We start from the raw sequence: 19,377 nt of genomic DNA on the forward strand, positions 1-19,377 counted from the left end.
GGTTCAGTTAAAGCATTAGATTACAGTCTTGCAGATATCCATCTAATCAAAAAAGGCTTAATTAAATGTAAAAAATAAAACACTTTGAAGTTTGTGTTGCGTAACTACTGGCTCTGGGTGGAAGTATGGTTTAAAGAGAAACTTACTGGTGAAATTTAATTTCTCTGCTGCTTTTCATTATGTAACAGAGCATTTGAATTTTGTAGTTCAAATCTTAAAGTTGAAGCTCACATGGTAGTAAAGCAATCCTTCTGATTCATAGTTGTGTAAAGAGGCCTGACAACCAGTTCATTAAGGACAATGAAAGCACAAATGTGACATTTAAGTGGATTGGCCCAGTATAGATTTTTGTTTTAATCCATTGTCTTTAGTTTTAGTTCACTTGTTAATTTTTTTTAATCTTCCCATTTAGTCTGTGACTTTCAGAATGGGTGATCCCACCATGCCACAGCACGTCTTTATGTCTCTTGTTATTGCTTTTAAATCTGAGAACTACCCAAGAGACTTTGAATCAGCTTTACCCAAAAACTTGAGCTGGAGGCCTCAGCCTAGTGCTGCCTCCCACAGCCTCGCATTAGAGAGGCACACATGCAACAGCCAGTGTTGCTGAGAAAGTAGGCCAAGGGTCACCGCTGCCTCTGAGCATGAATGTGGGTTGGTCTTTTGAAAGGTAAATATAGCTGGTGCTGCTCAAAAGAGACGGCAGCAAGAGGAATTCATTGCCAGGATGTCAACATATACTACCATACTGCCATGGCTTCTGTAACCTTTAGCCGAGTTCTATAACTTGCAACTGCAATCACCATGAAGCACTTTTCAGCTGTGCGGTGGTTTGGTTTTGAAGCTTTGTCTATATGTGGAAAGCACTGAGCCTTTGGTGAATGCAGAGGGGATCAACAAAAATGACACTATAGCGTATGAATTATCAAATAATACACTAATTTATATCACATGAGATTTTTCCTGGTTTTGTGTGCACATAAACACGCTTTATCCCCATGGTTAGTGCAAAAAGGTCTCTGTAAATTAATTAATTTCAAACCCATTTGATGACTAAAAATAGGCTAAGTTTGACTAAATTAAACCTCACACTAAAAAACATAGTGTTTATTTAAATACTTTGAGAGGCCTGGTGATTTTCCTTTGGGGGAAGGCCAAAACCTGTTTGGTGGGTGCCAAAAATGTTTGTATGATGGAAAAAACAGTCGTGATGCAGTTATATTTGCACACCTTGATGTGTTATGATATAAAGTGGATATACGTTTTTTGTATTTGTGACCAACTTGGTTTTTGTTTATGTTTATCAAGTGAGCTAAACAACGATCTAATTTGATGACTTCTTATTCTGGGCTTCTCAGGTGGCAAAACTCAGCAAATGAGCTGCGGTCAGTTTCTTCTGAAATGAATCATGAAACCAGCGGTTTGTTTTCATATGTCAGTATCTTGGATATCACAAAACCAGGTCACGGTGTGTGTATGTGCCCATGCTCACAGATAATTTGGGAACAACAGATTGTGTTTCTGTTGATTAGTGTTTCAAGTGACTCGCCTTATGTCAGTATAACTTGATTTTTGCTGTTTTTGTTGTTTTGTTTTTGGGGGGGACATATTTGGTGCCACAGCAAACTTTTTTCCTGGTCTTGCTTCTGTTCTATTTTGTCACTTTTTTCCTCAATACTTGCTGCTTCTTTACTAGATGCGGTGGTACAGTGGGCGCCATTTTAACTTGTCCTCTGGAAGTGGTGAAGACCAGGCTGCAGTCCTCTTCCGTTACACTCTACGTCTCTGAGGTTCAGCTCAGCACAGTCAACGGAGCCAGTGTTGCCCGTGTTTCCCCGCCGGGGCCTCTGCACTGCCTCAAGTAAGGAGAAAGATTAGCTGTGCCTAATTGATATCCACTGAAATTAACATTATAAACAGTTATGATGTGGCTTCAATGTTGTCTTTTCTTGGTTTAAGTATTATTTTGTCCATTAGCTGGCTGCTTACATTTAAAAGGTCTGTGTGTGCGTCTCATATTATTGTAACTTTAATGTAATGAGTTATTTTCTTCTAATAAAATGACTCCTTACTGGAACGTTGCATCACTGCAAGAACAAACAAAACTATGAAATGGCTCAGAAACACTGATAACAGATTTTTCTTGTTGCACGGTTCCTTTAATATGTGCACTGTAAGTTGCAAACTGATGTCAAGTTGCTCCAAATTGAAAATATTTTCTTCAGGAATGCTTGGGCTTTCCTGGGGAGTGAGTTTATTTGGATTGCCAATGCACTTCTTTTTCTTTCTTATTTTAATAGATGTTATTGTTGTTATTAGTGCCTTTTTTGTTTTTTTGGTGGATTGTTTGTTTGTTTATTTTAGAGAGCAACTTTAACCGAGACAAGAAGATAAACATTTTGGTTTCAGTGGTTATTTTCTTTGACATCTGTAGACAAAATCAATAATTTAAACCTCATGTTGACCTTGTAGCTCTTTTGTTGTTTTTGATACTTTCTCTCTGAAACTTATGTAAGATATCCACAAAGAATGGTTCATGTTTTTTAGGTGTTTTTTTTTCTTTTCTTTTTTTTCTTCAATATAAATGTAAGTCATCTTGTCATTGGGCAGAGTGGAATTTTGTCAGAAAGATGAAGTAAGAGTGAGAGTAGAGGGGAACTCAGCATTTGCTTAGAACCTGCTGAAAGCTGATGTGGCTACTTGTAATGACCATTAACCACTGCAGGATTAGCAAGTAAATATTCAGCTTGCCTTTATAAATATGGACCCCTATTATTGTACCCTGGCAAGCTGCTATACAAGAGCATGTCAGAGAGCATGTCACTCTTACATAATGCATAAGTGTGTGGATGTGTGTGGAATTTTCCACTGCTGAATGGTGCCGTTAGTTATTTTGTAAATACCTTTATATTTGACAAGCCTCTTATGTTTGGTTCTGTATCACAGGAATATAAAATACTTTTTATATTTAGAGTATTTATAATTGGCAGGCTACACAGGCAACATGCTGATCTTGCACTTTTGCAGTTCCCTAGGTTTTGTTTTGTCACTAGTGGGGTTAGCTATAACGTTCTTTAACAATGAGCCTAAAAATTGATTTGTTCTGACAGTAGGTCTGGGATGTTAGTCTGCTGTCAGGCAGTGCTCCTGTCAGGATTTTGTTTAATAACAGTTGACTAAGAGATTGCAGCTCATGTGGACATTGTTTTGGGCTCTGTGTCGGTGTTGTGGCAACATAAGTCAACTTCTTGTGTTGTCTTCAAAATAAGCAGCATCTTGCAGCAGAACTACAGCAACACTATTTCATGGTACAGAGTGGAGAAGGATGAAAGCACGAACTGCAGCATAGCTAACGAGGGGGGTGGGAGGACACACGTCAAAGTGGGTCAACGTGCAGTGTGGTGCATGCCAAGATCCCTTTTAGGGCGGAGGACACCTTCACTCCAAATCACGTGTGTTGTCTGGTTTTAGACCCATTTCTTTCTAGAGGATGTGCCATTTGCTATAAATAATGAAGAATCAGATAACATAATGATTAATAATGAAATAATAAAATGAGGAAATCACATAAGTGGGGCAGAAAGGCAAAGTCTATAAATAGAATTATTTTTAGCTAATTAACTTCTTCCAGTAGGATCCGAGCTATGTCTTTTTTTTTTTCTTTTTTTTTTCTTATTGCTGGATTTTTATTTTTGTTTTGAACATGTTTAAATTAACTTCATGAAACAAATCTGCTTAATCTGATTTGTGGTAATTATGAATTTACAACTGTTATTAAATGTGAAAACAATTTAGATTACGAGTTATCTTTAAACCATTCACTGTATAATATGCTCCAGTGTTTAAATAATGTACATGTTGTGTTTTGACTATAAAGTGAAATATTTCCTCATATGTTTGCTCTTTTGACAGGTTAATTCTAGAGAGAGAGGGACCTCGTTCACTCTTCAGAGGACTGGGTCCTAACCTTGTAGGTGTGGCACCTTCCAGGTATGTGCAGTATTATCTGCAATAATGTGGGAGTGTTGTGTGTTAAAACTGCTTTACGATTTCTTTAGGAATAACACAGAAACGGAGCCCAAAGTAAGGGAAATAACCTTCACTTCCATATCTTGCGTGTCATAACATCATGAATGAGTAATTCATTTTTTATTTTTATTTTTTTGCGTAAGAAGCAGTTAGCTAGCAGCAGTATCATCCGCACTAGCACTGCCCTGCTATCGGGTTAAAGGCATGCCTGTGTAATTTATTTTGACATGTTTAATCAAACTCTATGAGACAATTTTTCTGGGGGAAAGTCTTCAGGCTGTATTATGGGCAGCAGCTGAGCTGTTAAATTTAACTCCTGTGTGCTGTCTTATTTACTACTGAAATACAGATAGTAAGTGCCTCAATCTGTCTACTGAGAATGGGTTGCCTGTCAACCAGTAGTATTAGTAGCGTCACATATACTTCAGGCCGATGTTGTTCTTCATCAGCATCACATAAATTCAAAAGTCTCAGAATCCAAAAGACAAATAAGGTTTTTTGATTTTTGTTGATTTATTAAAACGTTACAGTGTTATCAGCCATAACAAACTCATTATGACCAAGTCAAAACTGAAGTACAACTTTGTTCAAAATGATGTATTGAAATATCATTCAACAGCAGTCATTTTCCTTTAAAGATTTCTTTTTAGTATTTGCAGACTTTATTTGACAGTACAGTGTAGAGGAGACACAAAAGCAAAGAGAGAATGGGGCAATGACACACAGGAAATAGTCTGGAGTGGACTCCAACCTGAGCCACTGCAGTGCCCTTCAGCATATTTCCCCCGGTTGTTCAGGTGAGCTGTAGTGTTGCCCAGTTGTGTGAACATTAAATACAGTGACCTGATATTTATTTATTTATTTTATTCAGGCTTGCATTTTACACAGTGTAAAACAGCTCATATAAAATCTGCAGCCTTTATAACAAATAGTGAATGAACAGGCTCAGGCTGAAGTGGCACTTGGATATGCCTGACCTATGTTGTTATCAGTAAAGCTGCCCTCATTTCCAAGTAGAAGAAGAAAACGACAACAAACAAACCACAATGTTCTCAAATATAACCCTCAAACATATTTGTAGAGCATTTGTTTTAATGCAAGAAATTACTTGGGCAATTTTATTGCTTTAAGCATTAAATAAATAAACAGAATAATTAAATTACATAATGTGGGACCTTAGACACTGTGGTTAAGTGTGATCATAGTAACCAGACTTTGCTCTTTTACTGTAACAGAACTGTTGAATTTATTCTCATTTAAGTCAATCCTCAATGTTCCACACAGTAAGAAAAGTAAGGAAGTATAAATGAAGACTGAATTATGTTGCAGGGCACTAGAAATTAATACATCACTTGTTTTATAAAGAATTACTGACCACTTTGAAATTTAATATAATCAGTGTGTTGTTTCCATGTTAATTTGTGATCAGTCACATTATGTAGAAAGTTGGCTTCATCAACCTTGGATCTTTAGTTTCATATGTTCTACAGTTTGTTCTATTTGCTTAAACCACAAAGTCTTAACACATTCAGGCTTAAATACAATAACACAAAGGAGCAGTGGGATTAATTGTGCATGCATAATATGCTCTCAAAAAAACTCTCAAAAGTAGCATTCAGATTTACGTATTCTGTCCTCACAGATGTTAGATGAATGTTACCTTCTGTTTTGTTATAGTTGACTAAAACTACAGAAATAAAACTAGACTGAATGAGAACTGAAGTGGTTTGAGTGCTCATAGAGCGAACTAAAATGGACTAAAACATACAGAATGTGCTTTTTTTATTTTTAGGCTTTAAAAATGTGGTCACATTCGTCAACACAACTGGTCTCATGAGGCTTTGGCGCCTCTATTTATTGAGACTTGGAATGCCTACACAACTTTAAATTAGCTGCCTGAACAAAGTGTTGTTTATGTTGTGCTGACATTTTGCTCCTGACCCTTCACATTATTGGTTTTAAGGAAACTAAACACAAATAAATAAACAGCAAATAAAAACTAAAGCTACATATTTTTAGTCGATATAAACAGAAACATGAAAACCTAGAAACTAACTGAAAAAAGCAATACGAAAAACTCAAAATGGACAAAAAGTAAAAAAGCTATTCATCAAATATGACATTATAATTACTCTAGCATCAGATTTATGTTACTGAGGTATTTGTGGTCCTATGAATACAAGTGGTGATGCACATGGATGCAAGGTGCTCATTACCTGTGTATATAAATGCACACTGTACGTATGCTGAGCTCGAGCTGCTTCTCCTTATAAGGGTTCGTTTGACTGAAATGTTGCAATTTAATAAGTATGTAAGCAGTAAGTGAGACAAAGAGTGCAGGACTGTAATTCAGTTGCTTTCACACTGAGGAATGTCTGAAATAATGGAAGACCAGGAATGTGCATGTAAACTTCTCTCAATCACAGCAGCAGCACAATGGAAATCTGTGCTTCAAATCTGTGCGGAAATGAGAAGGTTCCCTAATTCTTAGCTTATCTGCCCTAACGTCTGGATGCAGTCAATCAAATTCCCGTGAAGCAGCAGCAGCAGACGCCGGCCAGCTGTTACGCTTTCATCATGTGACAGCCACTGCTGTTGTTAAAATGAGGTTTCTAAATTAAGGCAGTTGTGTTTGTGTATAATCCCTCCCTGATCGTTCTAGTTCTCTGTAGTTACTGCTGTGTCACCGCCGACGTCTTCTTCCTTTTCTGGTTAGTTTTACGTATCGTCTGTGTCATGATTTCATGATACTCTTTCTCTTCTCGTGGGTCTTTCACTCTTTGTCTGCCCTTTAGGTCCATCCAGTGCATCTGTGTCTGTCAGTCCTGTGTTGTTGTACTGAAATGGCTGGCCATGACAGCTATAGGAAGTAGTGCTATAGGAGGATGTTATCACATAAGAGGTGAACCTGATGAACTCGCTGGCAAATTATGTGGTTTTCCACTGCTTTATAGACAGGATATGACAACAGGAAACATGGTGGTTAATAGTTAACCCATATATAAAAATAAATTAAAAAAACTACCTCAAGAAACCACTTTTAGGGTTCCACTGCTTTGTGTTTTGTGGGAATAAAGAATAGCTTTTAACTAATTTTATTCACTTTGTTTTCATTCATAACCATTAATGTAGAGAAGCATATTAGGATGCAGTTTAAAACAAATTACATTGGCTGTAACGTGGTGAAATGTTAGTATAAATAATTTAAAATGGATTTATGAGCTGCTCTCATTATTCAGAGCAGCCAGATTCATTAGTGCTCACAGTACAAACAATACACTGATCAAAATGCCACCATTAGTGTCCGACAAAATAATTGTATATGCAGAATTGTAACAAGCGACTTTAGTATAATTGAATGAAACATCTTATTACTTTATTTATCAGCAGGCGGAGGTGTGAACTCCAGCGCTGTTGTCTGCTGTGATATTTACGAAACGACACTCTGATGCTGCAAAGCCTCTGACACTCAACAGTCCACCGGGCATGCTGCTGGCGTTCATTAACAACACACTCGACCCGATTTCTACACAGCTTGCACCACGAAAATCTCTCTTTGCTCGTGAGCTGCATACATGCTTTCAGAGCCAATCATATCATTCGTCTGCAGAGCAGCGTGATTACATTTTGCATGCATGCTCTCAAATCCAGAACGAGGGCTGAGAGCAGAGGTCACGGAGTTTAATTCCAGTCAGTGTTGATTAAATCCTATGATTTCATTTATAGAAGAGCAGCTAGAATCATGGGAGGAAAAATCTGTTTCTAAAGCATGACATTTGTGCATGTGCACACTAGAGAGGCACGTATTTATCAGCCGAACATCAGTACTGATGTGTATTTGACTTGTTGGCTGTTATTGGCCTGTCAGCAAAGAAAATAAGAAATGCCATTTACCGACAGCAGTGGCCATTGTGCGCCTTTTTGTTCTGTGGTTTTTATGTGCGAGAACTAGCTTCACAAATGTGTATAATGACATTTTAAATGGAGCACAAGAATTTAAAACACCGATTTTATTTATAGTGTTGTATAGTTTTAAAATTAGCTGAATTTACTGCATGTTCCCCATGTTCAGTTTGGGCAGTATTTAATTTTGTGCAACTGAAATGATGTGTTTGTACTTAATATAGCTAACTTGTTAATCATTTACACATTAAATAGCTCTGCAGGTACAGTCACAGCTAGTATGCTTTTGTTTTATATTTACTCCCTGGACACGTCATTAACTTCTTTCATTTCCTGAGTCTTTTAGTAATTAAAGTTCTCTCTCTCTTCCGTTTTAATCGTCACACAGGGCGATATACTTTGCGGCCTACTCGACAGCCAAGGAGAAGCTTAATGGAGTGCTGGAGCCAGACTCTACCCAGGTGCATATGGTGTCGGCTGGGATGGCAGGTAATGATTGCTCCTTCCCCTCCCCCTTTCTGTCTGTCTGTCTTTTTTATCTGCCTGTCTGACTGTTTGTCAGTCTGCCTGGGCAGTGTTTCTTACTGATGGGTTTTATTTATAAAAAAAAAAAGAAAAGAAAAAAGAATTATTTAGTTTTTCTCTATCAAACAACTTTCATTATTTTTTTTATTTTATACAATTTAAGTATCCCAGACACCACCCTTCCCCCAGACCTGACGCATGCTAAAGCTAACTGATAATGTCTGTTTTTAAGTCGGCATTACTTAGCTATTTCTTGTATAGAAATATTAATATAAACAATCATTGATTTATCAGAAAGCACAATTTAAGCCTCTTGGGATCGAAATAACCTTGATTATTGTGTATGTCGCGATGAGTTATTCATGTCTTAAATACTGCAGTTTCTACAATATTTCAGAGTTCATCCTCTACTTTAAGGGGACCTTGAATCTGTAAGAGGTGAAAGGTTCTTATCACATCTTTTATTACATATCAGCTTCTTTGCAAACAATCCTTTCTGTAACTAAACTGGGCCGATAATGCAGTATCTTATCTCTCCATGGTAGCCTTGATAGTCCCCGAATAGTTGAGGAGACAAATCCTGATATCAGCAGTGCCAGAATTTCATGTACCCATACCAGATGAAACATTTCAGGCTGCAATTCCCCAACTGCTGATCTGTATTTGGTTTTATCTGTTATACAAAAGAGAAAAATGTTACGGTCCTCAAAGTTTGGGTTGTGCTTTCCTCTTCTCTTAGCCCCGCTGTCCCTCATGTACTTCGTTAAAGTTTTTTGTTTTGAATCCCCTCCTCGCCCTTTTTTCCTCTCTTTTTTTTTGTTTTCTGTTTTTTAAATTCTTTAATTTTGAGGCCTCTCCAGAGGACACTGTAAATGGTTTAACATCCCAGTTGTTACTTAAACAGTGTGGTCTGGGCCCCCCTCCCCTTTGCTCTGTGTGTGTATAGAGAAGAGAACACGGCCCCCAAAGGTCAACCGGGGCCCCTGGCACTCGGGCGGACACGTCAGGTAGCACCCCATTTCTTTACACTGGTATGATGAAAACCATGGTGATTTTTCTAATTAAATTCATAATGGTTATTCATTTTTAATGGTATTAGCATTGCTTACAGCAGGTGTTTGCTGCTGGTGTGTAGTTTTAGATTCATGATGAAGTTTATTATTCCTTAATCTTAACACACACCTCCCCCTCCCCTTTTAACGTGTTTCATCAATACATTAAAGCTAAAGTAATGACAGTTTTTGTTGTCAGCACAAACGAAATGCTAACCTTGTCACTGCCACAGAAGGCTGCACTCGGTGTGTTTTTCATTTTGTATTTTGTCATCATTCATCAACACTGAGTGCTTCAGTCATTTCTTTCCAAGGAGAACTGGACTGATGGTATTTTCACATTTCACGTGTTTACTTGTTAAATTAGTTGAATTTCCTGAAGACAGTTAATTGCCTTAGCAGTTTAACCCCATCAGTATTGGCACCACTTAAAGATAAATTCATTATTGTGGATAAAATGCAGTGAAAACATACACATGTAAGTGATAAAACGGGAACACATCAACACACATAGAAAGAGATGGACCTTGGTGTTTAGTCTTTTTCATACTTATAGCAGTTGCATAAATTTCTCTTGTAAATCTCAAAGAAATGCAGGTAAGGATATAAATACAGTCTGACTGTTACCACGCAAGTGCTTAAAAACTAGCTTTAAAAATTTCAGATGTTTTAATGTGGACAAATTGTTGTGTTACTACACAAATATTTTGCTATGATACTAAATGTATCCCTCTCTCGCTTTTTCATCTTTATTGTCTCGAAGATTATCAGTGCTTATCAGTAATAGATTTAATGCGGTGGTCAATGCCAAAACCTCAGGGACAGTTAATTGATACTGATGCTGTGAATTCGTGCTCAGTTTTATAAACTAACTTTGTGAAGTCGATGTCTTTTATAGCTTCACTGCTCCTGCAATGGGAACTTTTTGTATGGATTCAAATCCCATTTCTTTACTTAAGCTATTTTAACATATGAACTCATATGATCTGCTTCATAAGCACTCTCACTACTGTAATTCTTAGTGTGGTCTACCTGATATTTGTGGGAGTCGACTGTGATATTTTTGTTCTACAAAACTTCACGGCTGCAGTGCATGTGTGGAAGAACAGCTTTAGACTTCAGCAGTTAATCTAAAGCATGCTGCTGTCCCTGAAAGTAGGTCAAACCCCTCAGGAAAAATTGCACAGGGATTATTTGAGTATTGAAAGATCATAATATACAACATGCAGCAGCGTTTCCATGTGCCTGGTGGCCTGCTGAGCCCAAGAACACACTTTTTGTTTTTAAATTTACATAAAATATAATCATTATTATGTTGTTAGAAATTTAACACTTGAACAAATAGTCAAATATTGTGAGTTGATACAGTTTTAGACTAAAGATTAACTGCTCTGTGTCATTGAAGTAAATGGTGACTTAATGCACTCCCGCTGGTATAGCATGCGCCGTTTCCTCATCGAGGTAAAAGCTGGAAATAAAGTCCTGGTGGTCTTTCTCCTGTCACCCATATTCATGCACACATTCTGCGTTGTGGTTGAAACATTGAGTGTATTATGCTAGCGCACCACATCTGTAAGTTACGGATCGTCCTTTTGATTTTCATCCATTATTTCATTGTCATCAGTCACTTCATTCTTATCACATATTCATACAAAGTTTCTTCATTCTCTTTATCCCTGTCACATAAAGTGTTGAGTCTGTTACACTGAACGGCAAGGTTAGCATTTCCACCGGCCTCTTTTATTTTCAGACAAGGAGTTTAGGTTAAAAACTGATATTGGCTCAATGGTTATAAGGAATACCTCTCCAGTTTATTTATTTTTTTATGTCTTTGTGTTCTTGTGATTTTTAGCTTGCTCTCATGAGATAGAGCTGGAGGCTTGGATTGGTTTGGGCCTCTGATTAGTCGTCTTCTTTACTGCAAAAAGTGGGGATAAAGTAAAAGTAATAAAAATGTAACACAAATTAAAGCAGTTTAAAGATGGGTAAATTATACGGGTTGGGGCACAGAGTTGGGATCATAGTTTGGTGAAAGATGGGGGGTGGTATGAGTCCTTCACCCCCCATCTCTTCTCCATCTACTTCAGAAAGTGGGTTGATGTGGGTGGTTGGTGGGATTTGGGGTGGATGTGACTGCTGCTTGTGTGTGACTGTGGTACAGAAAAGCCTGTGTCTATTTTAGGGCTTTACTGTAAAGCTTTCACCCCTGCGTGATTGGGTGGGACATCCCCGCCATCTGAGCCCCCCATATCTGCAGGCTACTAGCTGCAGCGGGGAGGAGCTGGAGGAGCTTTGCCCCTCCCTCGTGAGTACACGCCATAGAAGCTACTTCATTCTACTTCCTCCTTTTTTTCTTCTTCCTCCTTTTGTTCTCCTCTTCTCTTCAACAGACCTGTGTAATCCTTTCTTCTTCATGCAGTTGCCTTAACATAGGTCTCTGCTGCATCGATACACTAGACGTGACTGAGGTCTCTTCATAGCCTTGCCCTGGTCTTAGCTGTTTTCTGCAAAAGGCCATGTTTTACTTCTCACTGGTACATCCGTTTAGCACAGACTTTTAAAGAGACTTTGTGTCATTTCGTAATGATACAAAGTGCAGATTAATTAGCTTTATACTATACACAGCAAGCTTTGCTTTACTGTACATTATCTAGCATTTCTACTGATCAAGAATAGTTGCGATCAGTTACAAATTAAGCTAACATCTACCAAGTGTGTTGGCAGGCAGATAGTGAAACAGGGTTTACTCACCACGATTAAAAAGTAACGGTTACACTTTAGACTTCCTAGCAGTGACTTTCCACTAGTAAATAATTAAAGAATCTCCTTTAGACAACATTTTTCTTCACTATGCGGTAGTTGTGCTAGCTGTGCTAGTATATGGCCTACAACCTGTCTGTAGTGTCCAGTCAAGTTAACCACTGGTTCATATTAGAATAAATATAAAGAACGTGTGTTTTTAGGGACCAAGACTAAATGAGCATTGCTAACCATTGTAGAAAATCTAGAGACTAATCAAAGCTAAGGGTCAAACCTATTGTGTTGTGATGTTTATTTCTGTATGGGTAGATTTGTTTGTAATCACTGATTAAGGTGATGTGTGTAATGCTATGTTAATAAAAACGTTTGAGGATAAGTTCTAATTACAAACTCTTATTAATTTATCAGCCACATGTAAAGGCCTAAAATGAGTTTGCTGCTTGCCTACATTTGCTGCTGTTTGCAGTTAGTTTTTATCCAGATCCATACATAAAAAAAATATCTAGACAGTCATAGCTGAAAGCTGCTGCCTTCATGCACTGTTATCTGAGATCTTTTACTTCAAAAGGAGAACTGTTTACCTGTTGTTTATATGCACTTGAGTAGCATTTCATATGAAGAGGATCAATAAGTTAACAGATTAGATGTTTTGTGTCTGTAACTCAAAATATTTTTTAAAAATTCAGATTTAATTGTTATACTGTTGTCTGAATTAATGATATCGATGTATTTTACGTAAGACTTGTAATGAGATTCATTTAAACACCTCAGCCAGTTGATCCTGTTTCCTGAAGTGCTTTCTCACTGTATTTGTACCGTGTAGCTTAATCTAGTTTATTTTAATGTGTTCTTACAATGAGTGTCTCTGCCTGTGTCTGAACCTCTGACCTCTTCTAAATTTGCCAGGGTTCACCGCCATCACAGCCACCAATCCCATCTGGCTGATTAAAACCCGTCTGCAGCTGGACTCCAGGTGAGGAGGATTTTTCTGATAAGTGTAAAAATGATGGAAAAATGCGTTGTTAAACTAATGAGAGTAAATTATTCTAAAAGTTATTTAATTTTAATTGAAAGTGTCTGTGTGATGGCAGGAATCGTGGCGAGCGGCGTATGAGCGCTTTTGAGTGCATACGACGAGTGTACCAGATGGATGGCTTACGAGGTTTCTACAGAGGTATGTCAGCCTCATACGCTGGCATCTCTGAGACTGTTATCCATTTTGTCATCTATGAAACTATCAAGCGAAAATGGCTTGAGTACAAGGCTCAGGCCAGCATGGACGAAGAGGAGGAATCTGTCAAAGATGCCTCTGACTTTGTGGGGATGATGCTTGCAGCTGCCACCTCCAAGACCTGTGCTACCTCCATCGCCTATCCTCATGGTAATCTTCTCACTCACTTTCATATGTTGTAGTCAAAGGATAAAGGTCTTAATATTTAATACTTCTATTGTACCCTTCCTCTTACTAGCTGTGTCCCAAAACATAGGCTGCATCCTCCTGAGGCCGCAATTGTAGACCAATTATGTCACAGCGAAGCAACGAAGGCTGTCCCAATTCGTAGACTCCTCCGAAAGCGGCCGACAAATGCGTCCTCCTTTTCCCCAGATTTGAAGGATGGGTCGGCTGTATCCTTCGTTCATCGCGCAGCCCAGCCAGTTCCAGTTTCCAAATATGGCGGCAGCTACTTAGTTTTAATATTACTCTTATTACTCTTTCTGGGTCACAAAATAAACTTTTAACATATTTTCAGGCGAGAATGTAGCTGTGTAAACCTCAAATATCTGCTTGGTTTATCAAGACATCACATATTTGCAAAAGTGCTCTGACATTTTTGGAGATCTCTGTTACCCACCAGATCGATAGCTAGCCGGGGGTTAAATAAAACTTATAAAAACGTATAAACTTTATTAATCCCTCGGGTGGGTTCCTCTGGAGTTTTCACACAGCTGAATAAACAAACAAACAGAAAACTGATTAAACAGAAGTATGAGATGGTCAAGAATTTACGGCAGTGCCCTGTTATATTTTAGATAGCAAGGAGCAGACGGCTGAGTGTATTAAACTCCACCGAGACAGCGGTGACACAAATCTGAAGGCTAGACCGTCCTATTTCACAGCCTCGCACTTCCGTCCTCCGAAGGATGTGACCTAGGTTTTGGGACACAGCTACTGTTTGTGGTTCAGCCTTAAGAATATTTATTCCCAGCAAAGAAGTAATCTTTACAAATGGATCCCGAGGGCAGACTTTTAGTTCAGTAAATTTCAGCACTTACAACTGAGGCGGATGTGTAAATAACAAATGCATAAAGTTAATTATCTATTTATGTTTTTAGTTCTTTTATTTTAAATAGTTTTCAGTTGTTGGAACCAAAATAAGAACCCTATTTTTAACATGCTGTAAATTAAACATGCAGTCTGTACCATTACTCAAACAGGGGGCAAAAGCTGTGGTCACTGGGAATTATTTTCAGTCTTGGACTAATACTTATTTTCCACCCTAATTTACGAATAAATTCTTTACAAATCCTACCATGTGAATTCATGGATATTTTTTTTTCACATTCTGTCTCTCACAGTTGAAGTGTACCTCTGGTGCAAATTACTGACCTCTGTCATCATTTTAAGTGGGGGAACTTGCACAATCGGTGGCTGACTAAATACTTTTTTGCCCCACTGTACAGCACCAGGGACTCATTCAGAAAAAACATGTTATGCCAAAGCTGAGTGCAATGTTGTGGATTATTTATATTTTGTAATTGTTGCAGAATAAACATGAAGCTCTATCGCAAAATGTATTAATAAACATAAGGCTTTTCTGTACTTGGACAAGATTTAGACTGTAGTTAGTCTGATAACTGGTTTAGTTTTTTCTTGCCATTTGTTGGTACACATGGAACATTATTAGTATTTTTAAAGGATAGGTGAAACGTATTAGATTGGAAATCATTAGTATCCTGTCTTAACTTTGGAGAAATTCAACTTGGTGTGTCTCATGAATGGGAAATTACACAACACTCAGAGGCAAAGCCTGACACAGCCAGTGGCCAGTGGAATATGTAACTCAAGTTTCTTCTTCTTCTCTAATTGCAGAGGTGATCCGCACACGACTACGAGAGGAAGGCAGCAAGTACCGCTCCTTCTTCCACACTCTGCTCACAGTATCCAAGGAAGAGGGATACCGGGCGCTGTACCGTGGCCTAACCACTCATCTCGTCAGACAGATTCCCAACACGGCCATCATGATGTGTACATATGAGGTGGTGGTCTATCTACTTGGCTGTTAGCCTATCGTGAATGTCTCTGCTCTGTTTAAACATGGAGACCGTTAAGTGACTGAGAAAGATGACCTTTTGCTGGAAACAGTGGCTATGAAACGTCAAAATGAAGATTAAAGGAAACCCGAAGACACTCGTGTGGACCAGAAAATGACAAATTGAAAAAAGATGAAGAAAGAGACAGGACCATATCGGCATCATCCCCACCAGCTCCCTTTGTTAGACTGCTGAAACGGCTATAGAGTAATGTTGGCAGAGGAGGTAACATGGCCAGAAGTGCGGAGGCACTGACAGGGAAGCCACAGAAACAGTTTGGCACCTTGTGTCAACTCAAAGTTTATTCAGTGTTCAGTGGACCTAACAGAAAGGATTTAGCTGGCATCCTTCTCTTTAGACAGAAGATAAACTTTTTTCTTTTTTTTTAAAACTTTTGTAGAGATACCGTGGGAGGAGAGTGCTTGGAGGCAATTCAACTTGACAAGACAGATGGAAACTAAATGTAGGTCACTTTGAGTAATCCAAAAATCTCTGTTTGCTATGTTTAGTCTGCACTTGCCTTAGTGCTGTGATACCCCGGTACGATTAACTGACTAGCAGCTGAGGCAGAATGTTAGAAGGAAAGTTCGTATGATGTAAAGACGTCCCCTGAGCCACACACCGTTGCACTACAGAGAGCGTGGCTTCAAGCATTCTCCTCCTATGTCCCCTAGAGGGCCTGAATCTCACACACAGCCATGCAGAAACTGGCCAAATACAATGAAACACAATGATGAGCTTGTGATAGTGACTGTCACTTGAGCACGTGACTGTGACACTAGTCAGTGTTGATGAAGACTATGTCAAAACGCTGGCCTCCATTCAGTGTTTTATTCCTCTGTGACGCAGTGCCTGGTGGTGACATGTTTTTGCTGAAGGTGGCCTTCACCGTTTCAGTGTCGCTTGTTTGTATCGTCGTTGTTCACAACTACCACCCAGCTGAAATTATTTAACTTGTTAGGGGCATGAAGCATGGGCAAAGGTATAAACACGATAAATCTGGGTGTTGATTGGGATCACTTTCTTTGAAATTGTGAGTTTTTAGTCTTAGGCGGTCTTACTAGTGCACTATTTGGTAAAAATTGAAATCCGATTGTTTCCAAGGCCAACTTTTGTCTCCGGTCACTGCTTAGGGCTTAAAAATCTTTGATAAAAACACGAGACCAACGTGTCCTGTTACTGATGTGAAGCATGCAACGCAACAAAAGGTACCAAGTATCTTCTATTAGCGTTGCTACTTGAATATAATGTGACGGTTCGGGGAAATATTGGAGTCGGAGCAGAGTGATGGAGTTTTATCACCCCATAGCCTGTTTGTACGTGAGTGTGTCTTTATGTTTGTGTGTGTGTGTTTGAACAATTTACATGATCTGTGTGTCCGTGCATTTGCAGGCCTTTGCGCCTGCATGTATAATAAATAATAACTACTCCAGATCTCCCTCCACTAACTATTAATCCTGCAAGACACTGGTTTGGAGTACGGAGAATCTCCTTTATGATACTGGGAGCTTTCATTCCCACTTTCATTCCAGTGCTTGCTTCCAGTGGCTTCCAACCGACCCGATAACATGCACTTTTGTGGCCTTTTAGGCTTGTGCTTTGCATTTTTATTGTGTGGACAGGTTAAACTTGTACATTGTAAAGGAAAAAAAGTATTACTGTATATCAAAATGGTATTTTGCGCAACTGTTCCTAGAGCAGATCTATTGTACAGTTAAGAGTTGTCTGTAGTTGTGAAGGATGTCCACATGTTTGTAAATAATATAGATACTGTGTATGCATATCAAATTTTTTTTCCTTTTTTCCCCCACCCTTAGACCCGTTTCTGATCATGCTGTAGTTTGCATTAGCAAATGATTGTTTTCATGGCTTTGACATGAATATTGATGTTGCTTGACTGATTTTTCTTGTGTTTGTGTGTTGCTGTAAGCTGTCGCGCTTACACGTAGTTTCCAAAAGCTGCTCAACCAATACAAAATGTAAGCATATGAGCCACAGTATTGTTTTGTCGTCCATCAAAGTGTTCCAGTTTGCAACGTTTGGATGTTTCTGTCATTTTGTCTGTTTACATTGTTTCGTACCTTCTATCAGATTTTGTTTGGTTCTCCTCAGTTTTTTTTTTTTTTTTAAGAATATAAAAATGGAAGTTAATTTATTGTGAGCTTAAAAACTGGAATCATCTTTCTGTGATGGTACCATTGCTGCGTAGGATGATTACAAATTTTGTTACGGGAAAGGTTTATTGGTGAGACTGTGAAGTTGCCCGTTTAACTGACCACTTGAAGAGGTTCACGAAAAGATGACCTTTTGGTAAAATTTGGCACTTATTATCTTTCAAATTGTGTTTAAGCTTTAATCAGAATTTCCCTTGCATACAGAATTATGTCAAGTTTAACAAAGCACTGTGCTTTTCCCCAAAGTATTTTTCTCCAGTTAAAAGAAAAGAAAATCTAATAATTGATGCATTGTGTTCTTGAACACTCATTTCCCTCATTTGAGTTGCAGCATCATTTCAGAGGCAAACTGAAGTGTTGTAACTTGTTATTGATATTTAGTCTCCACCGAGTTGCAGCCCCTCCCCCTAATTAAACAAAACAAATCAAAACATGCTAACCAATTTTAACATCCCATGTTTTTCCTAAAAACACTAACTAGCTGTTTTTCTTCAGACAACTGGACAAACAGTGCAAACATTTACATTTTGTTACCTCTAATTTCAAAGGCTGAATGCAATTTATTGTCTCTAGCCTGTGTGCTCGGTCAGAATGCAGACTCAAGTTGGGTTTACTGAAAACCCAACTTGAAGCTTGTTCTTGTCCAGTTCAGTCATGAAAATGTTTGTTTTTGTTTTTTAAAGCAAAATTAAATAAACATTCATTTGCAACTAAACCTGTATCTATTGTTTTGTTTTTTGTTAAATTTCTTGTACTAACTCCAAAAAGCATCTGTCGTGGGACGCTTTCATTCATGTGGATGTTTCTGTTGTCTTTGGATTATATTATCCTGGAACAACAGGTGATAGGTCAGAACTCTTTGGGCCTCTTGAAGGGGAAACTACATGATATTAGGCAGGTGATTATATGCACCACTTCAAAAATATTAGCTTAAAAATATTCCCATTCTTGTTTGAATGTCTTGTTTTGGGGGGGGGGGAAGGAAAGGAAACGTGTTCAGTTTTGTAAACAAAAATATCTAATTAGCGAATCACATGGCAGCAAATTAATTCATTTAGGTATGTAGACATGATCAAGACTACCTGCTAAAGTTCAAACCGAGCATGCGAATGGAGAAGGAAGGTGATTTACATGATTTTGATCTGAGTATTTCAGAAACTACCAATCTACTAGGGTTTTCCCGCACAGAGAAAACACAGAGAATTCTCTGGAAAAAGAAAATATCCAGTGAGTGGCGGTTCTCTGGAAGAAAATGCCTTGTTTGGTGTCAGAGGAGAATGGCCAGACTGCAGGGGGGGTAAAAATAACTCAAGCACTTTTTACCACCACTCCTGAAAACTGAGGCAATAGTTCACAAGGACTCATCAAAACTGGACGTTAGAGGATTGTAGAAAACATTCAGATGGCAGTGTAAGAATTTGGCAAAAAAAAAAAAAAAACAACAACATGAAAGTATGGATCAATCCTGCTTTGTATGGATGATTCTGGCTGTAATGTAATCGCATGTAAAGGTGTGGGGGATATTTTCTGGATGACTCAGGCTGTGCATTATTTAAACACCACAGCCTGAGTATTGTTACTGATCATGTCCATCCCTTTATGATCACAGTGTACCCATGTGC

General features: G+C 38.4%; 1 protein-coding gene across 1 annotated transcript in view; it reads left to right on the top strand.

Annotated features, from left to right (window-relative positions):
- Positions 1-18,460, top strand: part of slc25a36a (solute carrier family 25 member 36a) — a 19,546-nt gene extending 1,086 nt beyond the window's left edge. Inside the window, exons 2-7 of the mRNA XM_005721080.1 lie at positions 1,697-1,861; positions 3,913-3,990; positions 8,321-8,421; positions 13,176-13,242; positions 13,361-13,650; positions 15,361-18,460. Of these exons, the coding sequence (XP_005721137.1) occupies positions 1,697-1,861; positions 3,913-3,990; positions 8,321-8,421; positions 13,176-13,242; positions 13,361-13,650; positions 15,361-15,554 (895 nt within the window). The 3' untranslated portion in view covers positions 15,555-18,460. The remainder of the gene's footprint in view (positions 1-1,696; positions 1,862-3,912; positions 3,991-8,320; positions 8,422-13,175; positions 13,243-13,360; positions 13,651-15,360) is intronic.
- Positions 18,461-19,377: the final 917 nt, after the last annotated feature.

This window comes from Pundamilia nyererei, unplaced genomic scaffold (assembly GCF_000239375.1).
Source record: "Pundamilia nyererei isolate P.nyererei 1_Seehausen unplaced genomic scaffold, PunNye1.0 scaffold00004, whole genome shotgun sequence".
Taxonomy (NCBI): Eukaryota; Metazoa; Chordata; class Actinopteri; order Cichliformes; family Cichlidae; genus Pundamilia; species Pundamilia nyererei.